This window comes from Ricinus communis, chromosome 9, assembly GCF_019578655.1.
Source record: "Ricinus communis isolate WT05 ecotype wild-type chromosome 9, ASM1957865v1, whole genome shotgun sequence".
In the NCBI taxonomy this organism is placed as follows: Eukaryota; Viridiplantae; Streptophyta; class Magnoliopsida; order Malpighiales; family Euphorbiaceae; genus Ricinus; species Ricinus communis.
In genome coordinates, this window is record NC_063264.1 from 9850853 (window position 1) to 9876421 (window position 25569).

The 25569-nt window shown below is 29.5% G+C and overlaps 5 protein-coding genes and 1 non-coding gene across 6 annotated transcripts; 5 read left to right on the plus strand and 1 right to left on the minus strand.

Moving 5' to 3' along the window:
• Nucleotides 1-276: 276 nt before the first annotated feature.
• On the plus strand, nucleotides 277-776 carry LOC8282439. Its single transcript, XM_002525726.4, has one exon. The coding sequence runs from the start codon at nucleotides 443-445 to the stop codon at nucleotides 713-715; it is 273 nt and encodes a 90-aa protein (XP_002525772.1). The 5' UTR covers nucleotides 277-442; the 3' UTR covers nucleotides 716-776.
• Nucleotides 777-1989: 1213 nt separating this feature from the next.
• Nucleotides 1990-2563, plus strand: LOC8282438. Its single transcript, XM_002525725.4, has one exon. The coding sequence runs from the start codon at nucleotides 2203-2205 to the stop codon at nucleotides 2560-2562; it is 360 nt and encodes a 119-aa protein (XP_002525771.1). The 5' UTR covers nucleotides 1990-2202; the 3' UTR covers nucleotide 2563.
• A 4797-nt stretch (nucleotides 2564-7360) lies between these two features.
• Nucleotides 7361-8076, plus strand: LOC8282436. The gene has a single exon (XM_015723366.3). The coding sequence runs from the start codon at nucleotides 7668-7670 to the stop codon at nucleotides 7968-7970; it is 303 nt and encodes a 100-aa protein (XP_015578852.1). The 5' UTR covers nucleotides 7361-7667; the 3' UTR covers nucleotides 7971-8076.
• Nucleotides 8077-15983: 7907 nt separating this feature from the next.
• On the plus strand, nucleotides 15984-19270 carry LOC8282942 (vesicle-associated protein 4-1). The gene is made up of 8 exons (XM_048379094.1): nucleotides 15984-16499; nucleotides 16759-16829; nucleotides 17540-17621; nucleotides 17744-17862; nucleotides 18483-18560; nucleotides 18652-18771; nucleotides 18852-18912; nucleotides 19004-19270. The coding sequence occupies exons 1-7, from the start codon at nucleotides 16214-16216 to the stop codon at nucleotides 18909-18911; spliced, it is 816 nt and encodes a 271-aa protein (XP_048235051.1). The 5' UTR covers nucleotides 15984-16213; the 3' UTR covers nucleotide 18912; nucleotides 19004-19270.
• Nucleotides 19271-20077: 807 nt separating this feature from the next.
• Nucleotides 20078-20150, plus strand: TRNAE-CUC. Its single transcript has one exon. It is a non-coding gene; the product is annotated as a tRNA-Glu (tRNA).
• Nucleotides 20151-21537: 1387 nt separating this feature from the next.
• Nucleotides 21538-24764, minus strand: LOC8282432. Its single transcript, XM_002525719.4, has 2 exons — nucleotides 23705-24764; nucleotides 21538-22138 (listed from the first exon to the last, which is right to left on the minus strand). The coding sequence occupies exons 1-2, from the start codon at nucleotides 24173-24175 to the stop codon at nucleotides 21779-21781; spliced, it is 831 nt and encodes a 276-aa protein (XP_002525765.1). The 5' UTR covers nucleotides 24176-24764; the 3' UTR covers nucleotides 21538-21778.
• Nucleotides 24765-25569: the final 805 nt, after the last annotated feature.

Sequence of the window (25569 nt, forward strand, 5' to 3'; positions counted from 1 at the left end):
TATTCTTTCAACTTAACAACAAAATAAACAGAATAAGCAACAGAAGAGGGAACCACTATATTATTACAGACTATAAAATGGTTTTAATGTAATATTAAAAAGTAAATTCCTGATTATTATAATATGACAAAACTCAAGGGGGGTAAATTGCAATTACCCCTTCATTATTATAGTATCGGTCTCGCTCTCATTGCTGTCTCAGTCAGCACTCAATGATAGTTGGAGCTTGTTTTAATAATACCATTTGCTAAAAACTGCTGGCTTCCCTAAACTACTGGTGGAACCTTTGCTGGTATATCTTTCTGTCAATTTATCTCTATATAAGTACAAGAACACATTCCATATCCCACAACAAATTCATACAGCGAATTAAGCATCTCACATCAAGCAGAAAGCTATTTCCAGTTCTAGTTTATCAGTTGACACACAAGAAGTTATCAGCATGAGTTCAACAAGCAGAGCTTGGATGGTGGCAGCAAGTATAGGAGTAGTGGAGGCATTGAAAGATCAAGGGTTGTGTAGATGGAACTATGCCTTGAGATCAATTCAGCAACATGCCAAGAACAATATCAGAAGATCATATTCTCAACACCCTAAAATGCTTTCTCCACTTTCTTCTTCTGCTGTGTCTAAGAATCTTAAAGATGAGAAATTGAAGAGGTCTGAAGAATCACTTAGAACTGTTATGTATTTAAGCTGTTGGGGCCCTAATTGAACCCCTCGTGTAATCTGTAAATATACATATCCATAAATGCAATTCCAGTTTTGATTTAAAAGTTTTTATGGCTATAATTTTTCTGTTCTCCTGCATCTTGTTTCAACTCCTAATATAGATTTTGCCGAAATTGTAGTAGGTACCGCACTCTCTGTTAAGGGGGTAACAGGCAAAGCCAAAAAAGATATGAAAAGGGTCAGCTAGGGGAAGCAGAAACTCTTATCCTAAGAGATGACTCCATAATTGAATGTGTTAATTGTTGCATAATCAAATTTTATTTAAGTACAACAAAACATTAGATACAATGGTTTTTGCTCTACTTACCTGCAACAAACTTTCGGACTTGAGAAATTTAATTCAATTGATAGAAATTTAATTCAAATTCTATCTATGCACTTAATGAGTTAATATATTTATGATAAGTATAGAGATATGACTATCTCCTCTTGCTTAGTCTATAACCTGTTGAGGCTTCCATATGAATCAAAAAGGAAATATTTATTTGCAACATAAAGTGCAAAAGATGAGGTTGAATTTCAAAAGAAACCATTGGTTTATACCTGCTATTGGTCTCTCTATGCTAATAAACGAATTATTGCTTTCTTATACATATATAATCATGATTTACATTCAAGTTCTATGACTTCCCAATTAGCAGAAAATGATGCTGCTATGGTTAGCCAGACTTTTTCTTATATAATCTGCTATAACTCCAGATTGGGTGAGACCCATTATTTCTTGGGCTGTTTCAAATCATTTATAAAGACTTTACTGTTTCTTGATAATAGTCTCTTCAGTTGATAAGATTAATTTAGATTGATGCATCAGAAAAGTTTCTAACAAGATAAAGGGAGTTGCCAAAACATAAGTCCTGATTTCCCAACTTGATGCACTACAAGCACAGCCAACAGGAAAAGGATGAGTTAGCTCAAAAGTTCCTCTAATTTGGTTTAAGACAAAACAAAAAAAAAGGTGCTTAACAGTAAAACTATTGCTTGAACTATTACATTATGAAACAAATTAAACAGATAAAAATTAGCTGAGCCCACACCCCATCACCAATTTTGTCTCTTCTCCTTCACTCCCTCCTTCACAGACACACACACACGGAGAGAAAGTCTCAATTCAATGTCACAAATGAGTAAAACCAGTGGCCTAATAGAAAAATACAACTGGCCAAAAGGCCAAGCAAGAGAGGAATACAATTGGCTTTATACCAATTCTACAAGTAAAACGATCTCTGCCTCTGGTTTTTTTTTTTCCAAACCACCAACTTTTCTGTCACTTTCTTGGTTTTCTTTAATTAATTAATAAACCCTTTTCTATATATATAGAAGACCTCCCTCACACTTCAATTCCTCAATTCAAAAGGACAAAAGATCAAGAAAAATACACATCTGTTTCTCATTCTCTTCTCAAAACTTGATTCAGTTTGATCTATATATCAACAGGAAAGGTGAAAAATCATCATCATCATCATTATCACCATGAGTTCAACAAGCAGAGCTTGGATGGTAGCAGCAAGTATAGGAGTAGTAGAGGCATTGAAAGATCAAGGCTTGTGCAGATGGAACTATGCATTAAGATCAATTCAGCAACATGCTAAGACCAACATCAGATCTTACTCTCAAGCTAATAAGAAGCTTTCTCTACCGTCTTCTTCTTCTTCTTCTTCTTCTTCTGCCCTGTTGACTAAGAAGCTTGGAAACGATCAGATTACAAAATCTGAAGAGTCACTTAGAACTGTTATGTATTTGAGTTCTTGGGTCCCAACTGAGAGCCTCCCACTCTGTACTGTTAATTCTTGTTCAAAGCACAAGTTTATAGTCTTTTCTTTCGTAGATTAAATTAGATTAATTGCTAGGAGCTCTACAAAGAAAATCTTAAACAGTCCAAACCCAACCAAATCGATTTGCGGTTTAAGAGGATTAACAACCAAACCAACCCAAGATATATAGTTTTTATGAACACATATATTTAAGACTAATTAATATTATTTTATTATATATTTTTTTTTTAATTTTACATATATAAAATATGATTTTCTTATAAAAAAACAAAATTATTGTTAGCTAGGTTTCTAATTTCTTTAATGTATTTAGTAATATATTTATGATTTAATTTTTATAATAAATTTCAAAATAAGTTAGAAGTGATTCAAAAGATAATTAATTTTGAAATGCTTAAGATTTTAGTTAAAATAAGATTATAATATTAGTTTATAACTAAAATCAATAATTTCTTAAAAGTTTTAAGATAAAATGCTAATATAAGGCCTAATTAATAAACTGTAAAATTGAGATACACAAATGTTTAATCAAATTAAAAGTTAATTCAATAATTATGTTGATTTAAACTGAAAGCCAACCAACTCAAACCACCTAATTTTTCTTATTTACAAGATGATTATTTCTTAAACTGACAACATTTTATGTAGTGATAGGGAATTCATTTCCGAACCTATTGGATTACAGGTTCACATTAATTAAAATTCAATTAACCAAAAAAATGTATATAAAAAAGACCAATGGTTTAAGTCTGATTAGTTGAGATAATTATTTATTTAGTCAATTTCAAATAATAAGAAGTAAAATGTTTTTTTTTATTACGATATAAAACAGAAACTTAATAGATCATTAGTCTACTGTTTTAGACTACTGTCTACCTTGTTATATAGAAAAATAATAAAAATACCCGTATTTTTAATTTTTTTTTATCAAAAATGCAATGTAAATTTTGTTGCTTATTTTCACTGTACACAAACATAAAAAATATTACTTTTTTTATTCTTTTAAAAAATACGGTGTTGGCTGTGTTCTGTTTTTTTTTTTTTTGATAAAAAAATCAAAGAAAAATAAAAAATAACCACACCAAATTTTTTGAAAAAAAGTTTAAAAATAGTATTTTTTTTAAAGTATTTTTGAAAGATTCCCTTTTATATATAGTATTTAATAAATTAATAATTTTATTAATTAATAAATTATATAAAAAAGTACCATGCTATGTAATTAATAATCCTATTATTCAATAATTAATAAATTTTAGTAATATTTTCTTTTAATTATTAAAGGGATATTTCAATGAAAAAAGAAAATATGAACAAGTAAAACTAGTTTTGTTATTATTGACAAGAATAAAGTTTAATTTAGCAATTAATTTATTGTTCGAGTTTAATTTAATTCTTTTAAAATTTTTAGACATTTTAGCTCAAATCTTTATATATTTAGTTTAAATTAGCACCATTTCTTACAAAAATGAGAAACTAAGTTATAAACTCCTTAGAAAGAAAGTAGATGGAATAAAAATAAAAAAATATTAATTTTTTATATTAAATTATTTAAATTAAATTATAAATTGATATTTAAATAAAATACAAACTCTCACTCTTTCAAATTTTTTTTTAAAGTAAGAGTAATTTGAGCCAAATATACAAATGTTTGGATTAAAAAATTTATAAATTTAGAAAAAAAAAAACTAAATGTATTTTATTCCTTAATGATAAAGAAAGATATTAAATGTATTTTTAGAGTATATATCCACTTTTTAATAATCACTTATTGAATTAAAAATTAAATTTCAGTTAGAATATAATTCATCTTTATATAATAATTAATATACTAATAAATAACTATTCTAAGTTTTCAAGATATATTAATTTATATATATATATATATATAATGATTTTCTTACTAAAAAGGTCAGTTTCTATCTTCTGCTGTAAATATATACCTCTCGAAAAAAATTTATCCAGAATATTTTTCATAATTAACTATTTTATATGAATATAGATGTAAGTTTATTATGAATCCCATAATTCATATGAGATGATGTTGGTAAACATTAGGCTAGAATTTTTCAGTATGTATCAATCATATTCCTTGACATGCAAATATATTCATTATTTTGTACATATTCCGAGCAATAATTAAGGTTTTGGTACACAAATAATTGGAGCCATTTCCTAAACAGTTGGAGGAACTCTCAATGCTTCTTCATTAACCTCATATGAAAAAACCCACAAACCGTTTGCTTATATAAAGAGAGAGACCCCCCAATTGCTAGACATTCTTTTTCTTTATCTCAAAGCAAAGGATAAAGAAAATGAATGTAACAAGTGGAGTTTGGATAGTGGCAGCCAGTATTGGCACAGTAGAGGTAATGAAAGATCAAGGAATTTGCAGATGGAATTCTGTTTTAAGATCATTAGAACAGCATGCCAAGAATAATTTAAGAACCTTGGCTCAACCCTTCAGGATTCTTTCTTCTTCTTCTTATTTGTCTTGTTCATCCATGGCTAATGAGATCAATATTGGAGATGTTAAGTTGAAGAAACAAGAGGAATCCTTGGAGAAAATTTTGCATTTGGGATGTTTGGGTCCCAATACTATAAGGTTTTAACCGATGTAGCCAAGAATTTTAGATGTGTTTTTCTTAATAATAATAATCTCAATACATAAAGTTGAATATGATGATTAGAGATGTCAATCTCTAAATTTAGCCTTAAGAAAAGCACAAAATGGTGGTGCCTATCCCACAGCTAGTGATTATACGTATATATTTTGGAAATTTAAGTCTCCCGTATTGTTTTATGTATTTGTTTGAATTGTTTTTGTTTTCATAAAATTTAACAAAAACTAGAAGTGTACGAATAAACGGTATGTCAGAAATTAAAAAAAGAAAGATTATTTATATGTTTGTATCTATATACCCGAATCATAAATAATTGATATGTATTTATTAGTTTAAATAATAAAATATATTTCAATTATTAATATTAAAGTGTAAAATATAAAAAATTCTTAGATGGTGACATGTTATTAATCGTAATATGTTCATTGGTTGGTATATTTATTATCAATAACAACTTATAGTTAAAATCCAATCAATAAAATACTATAATCAATAAATAAAACCACATGTCACTATGCAATTGATTTAATTTACATATGCGTGATAAATTAAATCTATTTAAGAATTTATCATAAAACATTTATATATCCATATCATTCTTCTATTTATTATAATTAAAATAAAAAATTTCTTAAAAAAAGAGATATATTGAATATTATGTTAAAGTTATAGAAAACATATCTCTATATAAACGGGAAAAAGAAAACTCTAATATTATTACATCAATCAAAGCAATTGATTAGGGTGGCCAAAATATGAGTAAAGTTGAAGTTAAAATTTTAAATAAACTTTTTATTTGTATAAGAAACACTAAATTTGAATTTGTAAATAACTTTATAAGAACTTATGAAAGTCATTTAGAGTACATATAATACAAATTTGGTACATTTTCAATGTCTTTATATATATGTTTCCAGATTGACATGCATGGATTTAAACATAAGAATTAGAAATAGCAGAAAGAAAGAATTAATGGTGTGAGAGTTTCAATAGGTAAAGTTTGGATTTCTGGTAACACCCTAATAGATTTGGGATCCTTTTTCTGCTTCTCAACTAATTCTTTCAAAACCTACTAAGATTATATATAATGCAAATTTAAGCATAAAAGTGAATTAAAAAAATTAAATAAATCATATTATTAGATCAAATCTTAAACTTTTTTTCCTTTTCAGAGAATGTATTTTATGCTCTTCAAAAAGTGAAAAGTAAGTGTTAATTGAACTAAAAGTGGAGAATTTAATACTAAACTAGCCAAAAGTTAAAAGTGTCAAATTCAACTTTATTTCTCAAAAAACTAGTAAAAGAAAGAATCTATATATATGACATCTAGCAATAAGTTTAGGGACTAGATTGTTTTTTTAAAGAAAAAGGAGAAAGGATTTAAATGTCAATTTGCCTCCTCAATTTTGAGTCGATGGCCAATTACTGAGATTTTAAAATTTTTAGCCGATTTGAGCTACCAACTCAGTAAAAACGGTCAATTCAGTCTAATAAATAAGTAAATAAGTAAAGTTTATTTTAGTCATTGAATTTTATATTATATATTAAACTTAGTAATATAATTTTTATAATAAGATTTTTTATGTTAATATAATCTAATAATAATGTCTAATCAAATCTAATTACATTTTCAATTTTAATAAAAAATTAAATTAGATAATAAAATTAAACTCATAAAATTTAAATTTTTATTAAGATTAGAAAAAAATTAGTTTTTTAAATAATTAATCTTAGTTTCTAATATTTTTAGCATAATTTGATCAAATGGGTAAAAAATTAGTAATTAGTTATTATTATTTAATTTAAATTATTCAGTAATTTTATTTTAATTAAGTTTGATACTTAATATAAAGTTTTAAGGATTAAATTAAATTTTACTTATTAATTAGGTCTTTTAATTAAACTTTTACTGAGCGCGTGGAATACAATCTCTTAATTTTGTGAGAATTTGAACTGAATTGGTTGTTTCTGTCAAATTGGTGGGTGAAATTGGTCAAAAATTAAAAATTTGAATAAATTGGAAATTGACTTCAAATTGAGGGGGCAAATTGACCTTTAAACCGAAAGGAAAAGTAAGAAGAAGCCAACACGGCAAGAACCCGTAGGTTTTATTATTAGATTATAAAGAAAAGAAAACAGTTGTCACTTGCGATACACTTTCCTTATTACTTTATATATATTTTTCTTTGTCTTGAATTTATATATTTCAATATATACTAAAATAATATCTCAGTTTCCAATTTCCTGCAGCTACCGCCCATGGATTCTATAAAACAACTCGGAGAAAAGCAGAGTAGTTTGCTGTATTAACCAAATACCATGGATTTCTTTTTCTTTTCCACTTGAATTGCCTCTGGTTTTTTCACTACCCCTCTTCATATATATATATACCTCACCAACACAAGCAATCTAATACACACAATTTCTCTCCTTTCTTTTAACTCACCAAACAGAAAATCCCCAATTCTCTCCATTTTCGACAGACCCAAATCAAGAATCAAGAAAAAGAAACCCAACTCAAGAATCAAGAAATCAAGGAAAAATGAATGCTGCAAGAAAAGCTTGGATAGTGGCAGCTAGTATTGGAGCAGTGGAAGCACTTAAAGACCAAGGCATTTGCAGATGGAATTACACTCTAAGGTCACTACAGCAGCATGCCAAGAACAATATAAGATCATTTGCTCAAGCCAACACAGTTTCTTCATCTGGGTCTTCTTCATCATCGGCAGCAGTTGCAATGTCTAATGAAATCATTAGAAATAATGCTGAGTTGAAGAAGAAAGAGGCTGCAATGGAGAAAGTTATGGGTTTGAGCTGCTGGGGTCCTAGTACTATTAGATTTTAAATGATTATTACCTTTGTCATTCCAATTGAATGGATGAATGTAATGCTATTTTTGTTTATATAGATCTTTTAGATAATGAGAAATCTTTCCAAGTGTGAGCTGCCAATTTTGATCATGATATGCCATTTGAATTGTTAGGCTGCCATTATAAGACATTTGTATGTTTGTTTGTTTACCGAGCAGCAACAGCAAGTGCATTACATTATCACTCATCGAGGGAGGAGCCCAAATTTGCATTAGGCCTAGTCACTCATCAATTTGGGCTGGGCAAGGGATGCTTAAAATGAAGGAAAAATAAACAAAAAATATCCATATATTTCTATTATTATTTAAAAAACTGAATAACTTTTTTTTATATTTTAAAAATTTTTGGTATCTTTCTAGTAAAATAATTAAAAAACAATCGAAAAATAACCATAATATATTTTTTAAAATAAATTTATGATATTTTTTTATTTTAAAATACTTTTAAAATAAATATAGACAGATCAATTCATCTAAAATTCAAATGTTAGAATCATAGTTTTTTTTTTTAAATGATTAAAAAAAAACATCTCGACATGCTAATTAATTGAATCCAGTATATGTCATTTCGGGTCCTTTTTTCTTTTCCTATTTCATGGCAAGAAATAATGAGATCCATTAGTTTTGTTGTACAAGCTTTCTTTTTAATTTATAATTTATAATGCACGTCCTTTTCTTTTTCTCTTGTTTGTTCCTCTCCTCCTCTCAGCCCCAATTCATTAAAACCAGTTTATAATTTTACCATACAATGAAGGCATTTGGTTTGACTGAGTACAGAAATTGATGTATACTTATTTTTTTTCTTTTCTCTTTGTTGCATATGAGTATTACAAATTAATTAAATTCCATTAAGAATAAAAAAGAAGAGTAATTATTAAGGTATTAAATATCACCACTGGGAAACTGTCGTTTCTAAATTTTTGAAATTTCTAAAATCACAAAATCAAGGAAAAACTGATTATTGTCTGATTGAAGAAGATCAGAGTGAAGGAAGGATTGAAGCTTCTGCTTTGTTTTCTTCTTCTTCTTCTGTCCAATTGCATTAAGGGTGATCCTTTGCTGTTATGAAATCAAAAATTGGATTTTGTGCTGAGTCTCAAAAACTTTTATTTTGACTTTGAACACTTAGAAGCTTTTCTCTATCATAGTTCATTTAATCCTCATTCTCTACATACCTTATGAAAATCCAACACTTCCTTTTACTTAATGACCAACTATTCATGCATTAATCAAGACACTAAAAGAAAGAAAGAAAGATAACAATAGGGTGTGCACGATTAATATTAAAGCCTTCTCGTACTATAATCGTCTTTAGAATTATGAAATATTTTGCTCGATTTATAATAAAATTATTTAATAATATTTTTTTTTTTGAAAAGTATGAGAAATAGAATTGTAGTTAGCATGTGTAGTACAATGAACAAGACCCCCATTTCTTGGGGTGGCAGACTCGTTACTAATTTGAATGAAGGAACTCTAGTTTCTTATTAATTTTTTCCAATGGAACCTTGACTAGAATGTATGACTAACTTTCCACAAACAAAGCAACAAAATCTGAACCAGTCTATGGTTAATTCAACTTTTTATGTCATTCATTTCATGGTAAGATTTTTGTATATGTTTAGACTGATTTAGATTTCTCAATTAGATTTTCAGTACTTTGACATGCACCAGGACTAGTAGTAATAACAATAAAGAAAGCAACAAAATAAAACAACCCTTTATATGGTAGATAAACTTCCATCATGATTCAAACTTGGTGCCTAGGTTTTTTTTTTTTTTTTAAATGGTTTATATACATTGACCAAGACTATATAGTTAAATTTGATAGCCATACCAGTGATTTGGAGGAGATTTCTCAAAAAGTACTTAGTGCTCATTTCGGCCAACTCTTAATCATCTTTTTTTTTGGCTGAGTGGCATGTATTTTCACAGTACATTAGACCTAGCGCCTAAGTGGTTTGGTCAAGAGTATATAGTTAAAATGGTTTATATACATTGACCAAGACTATATAGTTAAACAATTTTATTTCCCTTTTGCAAACATTCAACAATCTACCTCTCAAGACATTTTTAAAATCATTAGATCTATCATCTTTTGAATGCAAGATATATGTTTTATTTTCTTTATACTCCAAGACCAATCAGGTAAATTTTTTTTAACTACGTGTATATTGAAGAAAATATTAAAAAATGTAATATGAAAAAAAATTAATATATATATAAAATATTATGACTCACTTTTAATATGATGTAATACTTAATATAGAACTAATAAAAAGTTATAATTACTTTATTATTATAATTGGCTCTTTTTTTAATAAGATAATAATTTTATTAGTTAATAATTTTTTAAAAAGACCAACTTCAGTCTTTATTGAGTAATTAATAATTTAATTATTCAATAATTAATAGATTTAAAAAATACGTTTTACTTATTAATAAATTAATTATGTGATACTAAGTGGTGTTTCCATTTGCCGATTTTTAATTATATTTGTATTCAGCTAATTATTAGTAAAATTTAATTTCTTACTCAATTGTTTCAGTCTGCAATTTTTTGCCTACAATATCCTATTATGGTTCAAAAAAAAAAAAAAAAACCTCGATTCATATGAAGACCCACCAAAGTATAAGGGCGTTTCAGTAAATTCACAGCAGATTTAGTGGAAAGTAACAAAACCATCTCATTTTCCATAAATTATTATATCAACTCGAGTCACTGGATTATTAAAAGTCTCAATAAATAAATTAAGACATTCCATTCTTTCTTTTTCTTTTTCTTTTTTCTCATAGTGACCTAATTCTAAAAATTAATTATTTTATTACCTCTTAAAATGAAAGCGACACATAAAAATAAATAAAAAATGTTATAATTTTATTGATTAAATCTTTCACTAAATAAAATTCCAAAACAATTACTAATATAAGAAAAAGAAAAGAGCAAAACCATTGATTATTCACAACCTTGGAATTTAAAAAAACCAGCACCCATAAATCTGGGAGCTGACACACCCTCACTTTCTCTCAAAGGAAAACCACTGACAAACAGACCACAGTATTCATTTTATTTGTACACGAACCATGTCTCCACTTATAAATAGGCCATGGCTCTACCCAGTCAATTAAGAATCAACCAACTGCCCTTGTTGGATCGCAAATCATTCTTTACTTTTTCCGATCACCACCCACCAGATAAGAGAAATATAATTAGAGAGAAGCAAGCAAAAATGGGCAGTAATGGAAGAGTGTGCAAGTTAGAGAAGGCATTCAAGTCCATGCAACTGAAGGGCACAGAGCCTTCTGCATCATCATCAGCACCACCACCTAATTATAATGTCAGTAAGAGGCAGATGAGTGGATCAACAACTGCTGTTAATGGTCATGATCAGACCCTCAGAATCAACACTGATGATTATGATTACAAACTTAGAAGAATGGAAGAGAAGGCTGAGATGCTCTTACATTTTATCTTTTGGGGTCCTAATTGAAATTTTAGATACAATTCATGATCCTTTTTTTGGTTTTTTTGAATTTGAGGAGAGTTAAAAAAATATTTTGTAGTTAGGCTTTCTTTTTTTTTCTTTTCACTTAAGGATAAAAATTTGACATTTACTTATGTTTATATGTATCGAAATTATATAATTTAATAATTAATTAGTATAATAAGTTGGAGTATTTGATTATGTGCGTCCAAAGTTGAATTTATGTGTTTGAAGGATTTTATTTTTAGGTGCAATTGTTGATATTTAAGACATAACTTAATATATAAATAAACAGAAAAGAATTATGATACTTTTAAGGTGAAAGAACAAAATTGATGCTTAAAGTTAGATTTTTATGATTTTTTGATGTGTATTTTGTGCTAACTAAGCTATTACTTCAATTTGAATATTATTTATGAAAAGGTTATTTAATAGCTATTGGATTCGGCCAAACAGTAAATATTTATCCAATCTGTCTATTACGCAAATTCCATATCGTCCTTTCTAATTTACCTCTTTTTTTTTTTTTTATAGTTGGCCTCTCTTTTATGTGTATGTTCCACTGGATGCTATCATTTCACAAAAGAAAATAACCTTCTTTTTAAATAAAATTTAAACGGAATATGGGCACATGTAACAGATCGGTTTTAGATCATGATTTCTTTTAGAGTAAATATAGATTTTCTATTAATGAAAATTAATAAGATAAAAATAAATATCATACATCAAAAAAATATAAATAAATAAATCTATTTATAATAATTATAAATCGTATTGATGAAATAGTAAATTACAATTTTATGGGAATAGTGCTCCACTCGGTGGCACTAAATCACATATATCGCTTTTATAAATATCTTTTGATAAACCTGATTGTTTGAATGTCGAATTTGATTTCTTTTTTCTCTTTATCACTCATGTAGAGGGAGAACTTAACATTTCTATAATGGAAGAACGTAAAACTCTTATAGAAGAAGAATTTAAAACTCCTATAATGCAGGATCATAAAACTCTTTAAAAAATACTAATATTTATTTATTAAAACTAATTAATAATAAAAAAAAACCATCATTGATCTAAAAATAATCGTCGGTGAGTCAAAAGATAAAACTTCAATGAGAAAAAATAAGGAGAAGCAGCTAGAGTTTTTCTGAGACATATTTGAGTTCATAATTCTGATTTTGATTGGTTTTCACTAATTTTTAAAAAATATAAAATATTAAAAATTAAATTTTATTTATAATTTAAATCCAAACCGTTCGTTCTTGAACCAAAACCTATAGTTTTAATTTTTGTTGAAGAGGAACCGATCTTAAATTAATTTTTTTTCGATTCTAATCCTTCAGTTTTAATAGATTTCGATCCAATTTAAGTCGTTTCGTTTTTTGACCCAAACTGGACGGACGGCCAGGTCTAATATAAGTATAAAAATAGATCAACACCAGCAATATAAACCCACACCAACCTACATAATTAACAAACCCAGTAATTAAAATGAACAACGACAGAAAATACATGCCATAAATATATATTGAAGTTGCAGTAACAAAACCCAGTAGTTGATTTTTAGAAATAGTACTAAAAAAGAAAGTTTTAATTTTAGTTTTATTATTTTCACAAAATAATGTATTGCCTTATTTAATTTTTAATAATATCTCAAGACAATATTTCTTAATTTGCATAGCAAAGCTTAAATGAAATTAAATTATCCACAAAACACTTACATGAACCGACAAGCAAAATGCTTGATATATTATTATATATGATAAAGAAGAGATAATGCTTGGTCTTTCCAAAAGGTTTTTCTACAAATAAAAATTGTTCAAATCAAAAGAAACAAGAGAATGGACATGATTTTCAAGAGCACAAAGTGCACGAAGAATGGGTTCCACCAGATTATCATCATCATCGTGACATGGTTAGTAAATAGGGTTCATAACTTTTTAAATGACTCGATTAAACAAGAGCGTAGTTAAACGACGCTCAAATTGTAAATAAATTAATTCATTTATTGTATATTACTTATTAATTTATTTAAATATCTAATTACGTTCTAAAATAATAGTTCAAAATTTGAACCATTTTATATTTAGGAAATATATTTTTAAAATTTAAATAATTAATTTTTATTTAGATATATTTATTTTAAAATTTAATTTATTAAACAGATTATACATTTTGATCAATTTATATAATATAATTAATAAATAATAAAAATAAATCATTTTTTTATTATATATTAGATATGTGAGCCGATACCATATGAATTTCTAGCACTAGCAAAAATGGCTTCAGCCACCGGTGCTGATTCGACAACTAGAACAACTAAATGCTAGAAAATCAGTTAGATATAGAGAGTGCTTGGAACCCATTTTGATCTTTGATGCAATTCTTTAAACAAAATGGTTTTCTTTTTAAAAAATTTTGATTTTTGATTTTAATATGTTTCTTTAATGGTGATTTTGTTAATAAATCTATTGAATTTTTATTAAGAAATCTGTTAAACTTATTTTGTTGAAGAATTGTTGCAGAGGAATTCCTGTTGAATGGCGGTTTGCAAATTTAAACAAATATTATAGAAGATACAGTTGGTCTTATTGATTCGGGATAATTACAAATGCGCAATGGTTTCGAGATAATATGTACTTATATCATTTAGTTTTTAAAAATATATATCTTTATTCTTTTTTTATATGTCATTCATCATAATAATTTTTTCGTTAATATTCTGCTAGTTTAATAAATTTTGAGTAGATCAAAGTATTAATATATCACATTTTACTAATTTAGAAGAATATTGTTATCTTTACGTGAGTTTATATTAAACTGAAATTTATTTTAGAATAAAATAAAAATAATTTTTATTTAAGTTAGAAAAAAATACAGTATTTTATTTTTTTTCCATCTAAAAGCATAATTCTATTACAAAAAATAATAAAAATACAAAATTGAGCAAACTTTATAGACATTTTCAGTAATTTCACACAATATTAATACTTAAATCGACAGAAATTATCATGAGAATGAAAGTAGATATTATTAAAAAAATAAGAGATGTAAGTGCAGATTATATGCCAAACCTAAAGGGAGTATTTATAAGAGATGTAAGTGCAGATTTAATTGCTAAAAAAAATTTACTTTGTAATATTATCAATTTAGTATATAATTTTTTAATTTTTAAAAATTTTAACATCATATTTTAATATTATTTTTAATTTTAATTTTCGATAAAATTATTAACTAAATTTACTGATATGGCGTAAAATCTAATAAATAATAATAAAGACGAAAAACTGTGTTAACACCTCCATTACTAAAATGTTATTGTTTAAGCACATAAAATTAATGAAATTTTAAAATTAAAAAAATATGTACTTAATAGCATTTCCAACAATACTTCAAATATGCGTCCTTATTAAATTATAAAGACTTAACTTTTTATTTTAACTTACCTTACAATATTTGTGTATTTTAACAATACTTTCTACTGTACTATTTAATTAATTCTTTTATTAATAAAGTAAAAGGAAAGAGAAATGAATAATCTTAAAAAATGACTTAAAAAAATATTTAAAAAATAAAAAAATATTTCAAGAGCTATTTTTTCTCTTTTTAAACTTAACGAGAGAAAATGTGATTTTAAGTCATTTTAAGAAAAGATGATCAAATATGAAGTCTCTTGAAATCTTAATTTGGCCATATGCTTCCTATAATAGAAAAAAATATGACTTAAGAATTTGTTAAGAATACTTTAAACGATAATATTTTCATAATGAAATGTGTTAACAACTTTAGTATTAACTAAATTTTTTTATTTAACGCTGCTGGAGTACACAATAAATTTACAAATTTTACTAATAACTTTAGTGAAGACTAAAATTAAATTATGTTAAAAATGGTACTGAAATTTACAAATCTTAAAAGTTGTACGCTAGATTTGATAATAAGTTAAAAATACTATATTTTGAGGAAAATGAAAAACGAAAAGGACAGTCTACTGGATAGAAGTGTAGTTAAACAATAATAAATACCAAATCCAAAATTCCAAATTCATAGCTAACGAAGCCTTTACTTTTGAAAAAAAATAAATTTCCTCAATAATCTTTTAATTATTTAAACCATGTAAAATTTAATAATAGGAAGGAATGTCATTGTTAACTTAATTAATACCCAACTCCCCCAACTAACTTACGCCAACAAACCAAGCCGACAACCGTAAATGCACTTTCTTTAATCTTTACCTAATTACTCTCTTATCATTTATTAATCCCTTAATTAAATTAAATTAAATTACCAAACATCTTTCCCTCCATTCCCTTCCCTTCCCAGCAGTTAACCCACGCTAATTAAACCAAAAACCCATCCATTTCCCACTGCGCATCACCCATCTGTACTTTTATTCCTAGAGTGCCCTCGCTTCTCTCAAAGTACAACCGCATTAATTCACGGACTTGAAAATCCAGCACTAAATTCCAATATTTTATAAGCCATTACAAGTCCGAGAGGTCGATGTTTAAAACTCGTGAGAGAGAGAGAGAGAGAGAGAGGCTTTCTCTTTACAGAAAGAGAACAAAAACAAACTAATCACACGCTTTCCAGCACTTCTCTCGTACCATATCCAGCAATTACAGATATTATTATTATTTTTAAAGAAAAAACACTCTAGAGAGAGAGAGAGAGAGAGAGAGAGAGAGAGAGAAAACTGTAGAGAAAGAAAAGGAACAGTGACCGGCTATGGCGGTTGCTGACCGGCAAAAGAAGACGACGAAGAATACAGATAAGAAGGTGTTTAGTTTATGTCCTTTTTGGCAAAGCGGAACGAACACGTCGTCTTCTTCTTCGTCTTCTACACAGAACCTGACTCAGAGTTATAACGGTAACGGAATCAATAACCGACACGTTGAGGTTAAGAATACTAGTACTACTAGCAGCTCGAAAACAGTGTCATCTGTTGCCAGATCTCTTCTTCCTGCTCGCCGAAGACTCCGTCTTGATCCTTCTAACAACCTTTACTTTCCTTGTACGCCGTCGTTTCCTCTCTCTCTCTCTCTCTCTCTCTCTCTCTCTCTCTTTTCTCTCTTTATAATTAGCTTATTTGTTGTTTCACTCGTTGACTTTTATTCTCTTGGTCAACTGCAATTACTTATGGTTAAAACTCTAATTTTCTTTTGTTACTGTTCTATAAGCGTCTTACTTTAATTTGTTTTGTTTTTAAAATATTTTTTATTCTATTTTTTTTATTAATAGAATGGCTCAACTGTAATTATTTTGCATTGTAGATGAGCCAGGAAAACAGGTGAGGACTGCAATAAGGTTAAAAAACACAAGCAGGTCACACGTGGCTTTCAAGGTAAATTATCTATTGATTCATTTGGTGGAATAATTATGTTTCCTTATTAGTTAGTGCAGTTAATTTGAGTGTACAATGATTTCTTTTTTTTTACTGTTTTGTATGTTAGCTAATAGCAAGTCAGGATAAGTGACTGCGTTACATCACTGGTGTTCTTTATATGTTTATGAGTGCTTTTGAGTAATGTGGATTTTGGAATTATTATGTTTGCTTACAAGGTAATTACTAACAATATATAAGTGAATTTATTAATAAGATTCTTTATTTTTTACTCCATTTGTATTTTATATGTCCCATTTCGACTCTTCTCTTGAAATGATTTTTAAAAAGTGGTGTAAACTTCTGGTATGAACCCCGTCCAGGATGGACCGTTTGTATGTGAATTCTGGGTCTCAATCTCCATTGGAATGGTGGGACCCACACTCCCCCATGTGAGACGGTCCACATGAGCGCGGTACCGGCAAGAATGTTCGTAACTGAGAGATATGATCTTAATTTTTTGTTATAATGTGTTTTCTTTTTGTTTTTTTTAATGATGGTTTGTTTCATATTTGTTGTAAAAAAGCATATTAGCCATGTTATTATTTCTTTAAATTGCTTGAACACCTGAATTTAGGTTGTTATTATTTCTTTAAATTGCTTGAACACCTGAATTTAGGTTTACTTCTATATTATTAAAATTACAGATTGGTTTTTCTTTCATATTATAGTTTCAAACAACTGCACCAAAGAGTTGTTTCATGCGTCCTCCAGGTGGCATCCTGGCGCCAGGAGAGAGCCTTATTGCGACTGGTAACATTTTCACATAACATGACAGCTTTGGTTGCTTTACATTTACTTTTACTGATTAATTTCTTCTCTATCTTTGCTATAGAAAAGTTTATGATAGTAATGTATGTCTTTTAATTGGGCAGTTTTCAAGTTTGTGGAGCTTCCAGAGAATAATGAAAAAGTAATAGATCAGAAGAGCAAGGTTAAGTTTAAGATCATGAGTTTGAAGGTGAAAGGAGGGATAGAATATGTGCCTGAGTTGGTTAGTCTTATAACACCTGCTTCCTGTGCTTTTCTTTTACCTTTTCTTATTTAATTCTTTATGTATTTAAATGCTAAGCATTGCCGATATATGTAATAATCCACTTCATTAGCTTTGATTGTTTGAATAAAATGAAATGCAAAATCTGGTTAGGATATGGGATTCCTAATTGTGGTTAAGATTGTAAAATGGTCTTCCATGTGTTAAGGAAATTTTTTTTTGTGCCTATGGAAAGAAAGTAAAGGTTTAAAATCTTGAAGCCACTTGAAAAAACTCCTTCACTGAGAAAGTACTACCTAATTACTGAGAGATTGGATTGCCAGGTCAGTACCTAATTTTCATGTTCATAATTAGGATGCTAAGTGAGTGAGAGCGAATATCACTGCTGTATTTCAACTTAATCTTGCTTCATAATTTTTCTGTCCTAATTTATTTTACCTATTCCCATTGCTAGTCAAGAAGTATAATTTTTTTGCTTTTTGATTGATCCTAATTTGTATGTGCTGCTCAACTTGCTGCAAGATAGTTATGAGTAAATTAGAATTTAAAATGATTCATAGTTTAGGCGACATTTCTTTCAGGATTGTAGTCATTGTAACTTAATTTTAATGTTTCTGCAGTTTGATGAACAGAAGGATCAGGTAACAGTTGAGCGGATATTGAGGGTTGTGTTTTTGGATGTGCAGCAACCTAGTCCTGTAAGTAAATGCATGTCTCTTACTCCATTTTTCCAATAATGAGCACAAATTCTTGTCCAATAATGACACAGATAAGATTGTCTCTTTCAAGGCATTGGAGAAACTGAAGCGTCAGTTGTCAGAAGCTGATGCTGCTCTTGAAGCGCATAAGAAACCTCCACCAGACACAGGGCCTCGGGTAGTAGGGGAAGGTCTTGTAATAGATGAATGGGTAAGTGTATTATATGATTCCAGATGATGTTCAAGTCTAATTTCCATGTCTCATTGCAATGTATCCTGTCTGTTGTCCAGAAAGAGCGGAGAGAAAAGTACCTGGCTCGACAGAAGGTTGAAGCAATAGACTCATCCTGAGGTGGGGTTTTGCTCTTCCTGTAAACTGCATCTGGTAGATTAAAATGTTAGATTAATTAGACCCTTCAGTGGCGTGGATTTCTTGTTGTCAGTGGAGGTAGAGATTGAGATTGCTGCGGGGTGCCTTGGGGAGAAGTTGTGGGATGAACAGTGTGGAGGTCAAAGTTCACAGATTTGGGCTTTACCCTCCTTGTAAATAATGGATTTTGTTGTACAAGGAAAATAAATAAATATTGTCAGCTTTATCTTGTATATTTATAGGAATGTGGTGCTCATGTTTGCGCGAGCTTTTTAAGCCTCTGGAGTGGAAGTTGTACTTTACCAATAATATAGTTCATGGATTTACTTGATACCTGTTAGAACTTGTGTCATGATCAGTCTCTAGCCATATCCTTATATGGTGCATCTTTTACATTCTTGTAAATTTTCAATATTGACATTTGCTTTCTTGGAGGCAATGGCTGGTTTACATTGCAAGACATTTGGTTCCTTGCTTCAGCTATTATTTTGCCAACAGCACTGGGTGATGTGCTAGCATTCTCTTCTATAGAGCTGTTTGACACTTTCCTTGCAAGACTTCATTTATTTAAACTTGGTAGGGATTAAAATTATAAATTATAGTGGCTGAGCGGGGCCGCCGAAATGATTAAAAGTGGTGCAAGGCAGAAAACTTTCAAGGTTGCTTAATCTAATTGAAGTTGTGGAATGTTCCATGGAGGCAAAGTGTCGTAGTCACTTTTATCAACTCTCACTTTGCCTCTTTAGCTATGACGAGGACCCATGAGAAAAAGGAAAAAGGATCCATGCTTTAAAGCTTTCATGCGGAGAACCCATGTTTTGTAATTTGTATGATTCCTCAGGGTCTTGCTTTATGTGTTTAACGAATATGCTAGGCTTTAAAGATCTGTGCCACCATGCCAAACCTATATGTAAATGTAGGCATCAAATCCAGCTGTCCTAGGTAGATCTTGATCAAGATCTACATGAAATTAAATGATAAAATTCCTTCCCTCTGGTTTGCGGCACGTCAAATCCACCTGTCCTTTTTGTTGCTTTCCTTCACTATCAAAATTCTTTTTTTCAATCCTCAGATAGCCAAAGTCTATACGAAGTCTATGCGCAATCATCGAATTTTAGGGTTACAGTATAGCTGCTATGAGCATCTATCCGTTGTAGTCTAGTCGGTTAGGATATTCGGCTCTCACCCGAAAGACCTGGGTTCGATTCCCGGCAACGGAATCTTTTTCAATTTTGCTATTTTCCCATAACTCTTGATATGACTTTTTTGTGGGCAAACTTGCAAAACCATTATAACCAAACATAATGAGGAAGACCCTCAACTAGGCTAGAAAAAAGGACAAGGAAATTTTTGCTATTTTCCCATGACTCTTGATATAGTTTTTTGTTGGTTCAAAGTTGCAAATCCATTAAACCAAACACATTGAGGAAGTCCCTCAAGTAGCTAGCAAAGTAAAAGCTTGAAAAGAGGACAAGGCAACATGGAAATGGAAGATTCTATCATATTCCATGTACACATGCATAAGAATTTATTCCCACATCCAACTTAACAGGAAATGTAACCTTCAAGAGAAATCTTTGTCCACTCTTGGTGGATTTTAATTTTTTGTACTACTTGCCACCTATCAGTTCAGGCCAATTTGGCCTTTCTTTTGTGTATATATGCATAGTACTTTGCTCCCCTTTGAAGAGAACTTGCTTACATTACACTCGTAGTCTCAAGCCTTCATTTTCTTTCAATATTGCTTTTCGGGTTAGATAATGTGGCTTACTAACAAGGCTAGCATTTTTTTTACCCTAGGGGCTGGATTTTGTCTCAAAGATCATATGTTCGTCACATCCAGATCTCCTGATCTTTTTCTGCAAAAGACTACAATTGGGTCATCAAACATGAAAGTTAAACTGCCTCCAACAAGTTCTTTTGGTGGTGCAGTCGTAGAGGTTAGTGACAAAACTTGTAATGATCATGACAAGCTTCAAACTATAGAGAAAAGTTGGAGGATGGTATTGTACTTGAGTTGTTGGGGTCCCAATTAAGTAATTAATGGGTATGATCCAGATTCAGAATGGAAAAAAAATACCTAATAAATAGTGGAGGAAACTTCCTTTCTTACAAGGGTACATCTTCTCAATATTTACTAGCTATATATAAAAAACTGAATTGTGTTTACCACACATAATGAACATTGTATATCCTGTTTGTATATAGAATATATGCCAGTGGTCATTGATTGCTACTTAAATATAAGCTATGATGTGCTGCCTGCCTTCTGCTATTACAGGTTCAAAGATTGGTTCATTCTGAATGTCTTGAATACAATCATGCACTTCATTTGTGAGCTCTGAACACTGAATTTGTATTGTCAAGAAGCTAATTATTTAGAAATAAGAGAAGAAAAATAGAAGAGAGAATAATTCTCATACATCCATTGTCAATTCTTATGAGCAGTAGTTCTCGTCTTGTCTATCATCCGTGACAGTGAAATGAACCCAATATGTTACTCAAAAAAATTAATGTTTTTAGTTAACTACATCAAAAGTGATATAATCATAGAAAATGCAGATGCAGTCAATTAATAGTTCCAATCTCACCTTCCTCATTCCAAAATAAAGAAATCAAGAATGAAAATTCACTCGCAATCTGGAAGAAATTCATCATATCATGATACGTATAACATGTCTCTCTCACCAATTTCTATCATCCATGAATAAGAGAAGGTAAAAAAAAAAAAAAAGGAAAGAAGAAAAGAAGAAAAGAAGAATTAAATCTAACACATCCTGTACATAAAGGGCCTAAAAGGGTAGCCAGAAAATATAAAAATAGTGCTCAATTCGAAACCGAGTATTATTCATATGTTATCTGGCAACTGAAAATTCTGAGAACCAAAAATTTGATGGGAGTTGTCTTGAACAAAGACAACAATACCACATTTGGAGCTATTGAATCCTTCCCAGAGAGAAAAATTAACAGTTCCTGATACTGTCTTCTTGGCAGAAACGTCTTTGACAGTGGCGAGCTTTTCAAGCTTTCGGACAACGTAGTCATTAGACAGGACACGACCTTTGTTTTCTCCTTTGGAGCAGTCAGTCAGCAATCCACTCTCATAGAGAGCTGCCATTACGTTAGCACCATTGCTGTCAACTTTTGTTCTTAATGCTCCGGATAGACTCACTTGCAAGGATTCTGATGTTGGCCTTTGGAAGGTTGCCTGTTATAATAAATTTGCAATGATGGTTAACCAATTATTATATTTATAACAATACAGGGAAATTTATCAATCAAGATTTCTAGATAAAGTAACCAGAACTTTCTAACCTTCATATTCCTTTTATTTTTCCTATACAAATATGGAATATGAAAACAAGTATTTAAGCCTATGAATGCTTAATCTTCACATTTTTAAATAGCGTAAATTGATGAAACGGACTAATTCCAATTGACAATTTCCTATAACTCTTTGGTTAAACTCTGAATGGCTAATAAATATATACTTTTTCTGTTCGAAAGAAATAATTTATTCTCAGTTTATACGCTGATTAAGACATTTAATTATTTTATTATTATTATTTATCTAAAATATCCTTATTATTTTTTTTATAAAAATTATATTTTTAAAATATAAAATAAAAAAATTAATTTCATATGATAATATTTATATTAATTAATGAAGTATTTATTTGATAATTATTTATATAAACTGTAATTTGAGACTCGCGATAAAGAAAAGACAAAAAGAAGTATTTTATTGATTGAAGATTTATGTTCTTACAGTGATCCTTCAACAAGCCATGAGTGTTAATCTAATTTCTTTGTAATTAAGCAAGGTAGAAGGAGACATGCTTTATTTTCAAAAGAAAAAAAAGAGAGAACCTACTTATAACCGAACACTTTTAAAAGGAGAAATTATTATATAAACATCATACACTATGTCATTTAAAGATCTATCCAATGAGACGATGATATTTTATTTTATTTGTCTACATCATTTTTATTTTTAAAAATAACTGGTTTGTTGATTTTTTAATTATTTTATTAATTTTAGAGATAAAGTTGACATGTAAAAATAAGATTAAATATCATTATTTTATTAGACGAGTCTTTTGATTCATTTTGGAAAGAAGTTTTTGCGATTCCTAATTTTCTATTCGATAATTATTATATCTAATTTAAATCTATATGAAAAACTCTTATTTAAATTTAGTGTATACATCTCAACTAATAGGAGAGTGACACATGTATTAATATTTTATATTTTACTATTGGATGATTGATACATATTTTATCATTTAAAATAAATAAATATAAATCAATCATCTATTAGTTTGGTGCATACGCATGTACATATACTAAATCTAAATCTAGACAAAAAAGTTTCAATTTATTTTGGAATTTAAGAGTTTTGATTTAAAGAGTTGAACTTTCACACTCTTCTCCAATCATATACTAGAGCAACTGATTAACAATTTTACCCCAATTGACAAGTAATTACATTTACATGATAAACTAAATAAGCAAGTCATTTTCTGAGGTTATCTATCTCTTATCATTAAGCTTATCGGATCCATTATTATTTATCTGTTTTTTTTCTAAGATTATTGAAGAAAGAATTGCTTTTGGTAAGATTTAAATTGTGGCGTCCAAAATCAGAATCAATCACTAATTAATTAATCCCAAAACCAAAAGATGAAAGAACCCACTAACCAATATATATTACAAGAACATTGCAATAATAATAATAATAATAATAATAATAATAAAGAAAGCAAATGCTGACCTGAAAAGTGGGAGAAGGAAATTTGGGAGCATTCATGATGGAAGACAAAAGAGACTCCTCCTCATTGCCTACACATTGAGCCCTGCCCTGAACAACCACTTGCGGTGTAAACATTGTGTCAAGCTTCAACGCTTCAACATAAGCCTTTTGCCTAACTGTCCACTGGCTGGAACCAAAAGGGTCTTTCCACCCCATATAATCCCAATAATCAACATGAAATCCCAACACAATCACAGGTGTTTCAAGGGCGAAGTCCCCTCTCCCTAGCCTTGAAACCAACAACTCAGCCTCCGGCGACGTAACACACCCTTGAGAGGAAAACAACTCGACAAGGACAGCCCCGCCGCGGCGTTGCTCCTCCGCTGATGCATCCACGGTCACGTTGCTTTTCCCTTTCCCATGCATCGACGTGGAAGAGGAAGATGAGGAGGAGTTGCACTTGCCAAAGCAGGAGAATAGACGGGGCGCCATTATTTCTCGCTGCCTCAACAACAAAAAGATTCAAGTACACAAGGAAGATTGGTATTATATGTGGGAGGATCGAATTAAATTTTAATTAATGGGTTTGTGTTGTACGTAACTAAATTAATGATCAAGAAACTAAGAACGAGAGACAGCTAAAGGTTCAACAAGAGAAAGGTGTGTAATGCTGGAGAAACGTGAATAGAATAAAAAGCTGACGGTGAAGAGAAAATGAAGGAATCCCAAAACGAGGGTTAGGTATTGAATATTTCGCTTTATGCATAGCTATCTTTAGACATATTTTTTACGTACCAATATTTGTTTTTGTCAAAGGGGATCTTAACATGAAGAAGAAGCAGAAGAAGAAGAAGAAGAAAGAAGAAAGAAGACAGATGAGGACAGGTGGTGAAGTTAGGTTTGGGGGACCGTCGCTTGCGTGCATCGCCGACAAGAATGTGTCGGTGACACGTTGTTATTTGTGAGCTGTGGGTTGGGTGTCAGTAAGTGAGAGTTGGCACAGCAACACCACAGCTTTTTGCTTAGAGGTTAAGCAGACTGGGACAGGTTTCCCTTTGACAAGTAATCTTACTTGTAAAGCATAAAAATATGGAATTCTTCCGAGTCTGGCATCAACTTTTCAACTGTGGCATTCAGATTTTTTTCATTTCTTTTTCTTCTTCTTTGTTCTTAGTGTCAAATAAGAAATGCTTATATTAACTAATAGGATATGTACCTTTCTTTTGTTTTACTTCACCTCTTCCATTCATTTTTTTTAACTAATAAAAAGCAATCAGTTCTACTAAATTTGATTATACCAATTTATTTCCACTAAAATATTTATAGAATTACAGTTAATCTGAAACAAAATTCGAATATGTTAATATTGTACCAATTTTGGAGTCAAACAAAATGTATTAGCCTTGCTATTAGTGGCAAATAAAAAAAAATGCTTATATTAACTAATAGGAGACATACCTTTCTTTTGTTTTGCTTCACCTATTTCATTCACTAAACAATAATTTATGGGAGAAACTTGAACTGAGTGTTGGACTAGTAGGAACCCTTCGTAGACACATTGAAAACTTTTTTACATAAAAATTAGAAGACATCTACTTTTCAGAAAGTGTATCATCATAAATTATATAAGTAATTCTCATTATTTTTTTAAGAAAAATATATTTAATGTTAATAATTTTTTTTTTGAATCAATTCAATTTTAAGAATTCATTTAAAGATAATTATTTTTGAAATCAATATTTTTCTTTTATCCATTTAATTATATAACATGTGAGTGAAAACAAGCTGAATCGATTGCATTTGTTATTGTTCAGGTTGGGTTAGTGAAGTTATCTTAGTGATTGAGATTGGTTTGCATTTGAGATATTTTGAACGAACTCGAACGA

Excerpts from the sequence above, each read along its gene's own strand:
- LOC8282436 (XM_015723366.3), top strand. The coding sequence starts at position 7,668 with ATGAATGCTGCAAGAAAAGCTTGGATAGTGGCAGCTAGTATTGGAGCA.
- LOC8282942 (XM_048379094.1), top strand. The coding sequence starts at position 16,214 with ATGGCGGTTGCTGACCGGCAAAAGAAGACGACGAAGAATACAGATAAG. Across the intron at positions 16,830-17,539 it reads GGTCACACGTGGCTTTCAAG|TTTCAAACAACTGCACCAAA; the intron begins GTAAATTATCTA and ends TTCATATTATAG. Across the intron at positions 18,561-18,651 it reads ATGTGCAGCAACCTAGTCCT|GCATTGGAGAAACTGAAGCG; the intron begins GTAAGTAAATGC and ends GTCTCTTTCAAG.
- LOC8282432 (XM_002525719.4), bottom strand. The coding sequence starts at position 24,175 with ATGGCGCCCCGTCTATTCTCCTGCTTTGGCAAGTGCAACTCCTCCTCA. Across the intron at positions 22,139-23,704 it reads TTCCTTCTCCCACTTTTCAG|GCAACCTTCCAAAGGCCAAC; the intron begins GTCAGCATTTGC and ends TTATTATAACAG.
- LOC8282439 (XM_002525726.4), top strand. The coding sequence starts at position 443 with ATGAGTTCAACAAGCAGAGCTTGGATGGTGGCAGCAAGTATAGGAGTA.
- LOC8282438 (XM_002525725.4), top strand. The coding sequence starts at position 2,203 with ATGAGTTCAACAAGCAGAGCTTGGATGGTAGCAGCAAGTATAGGAGTA.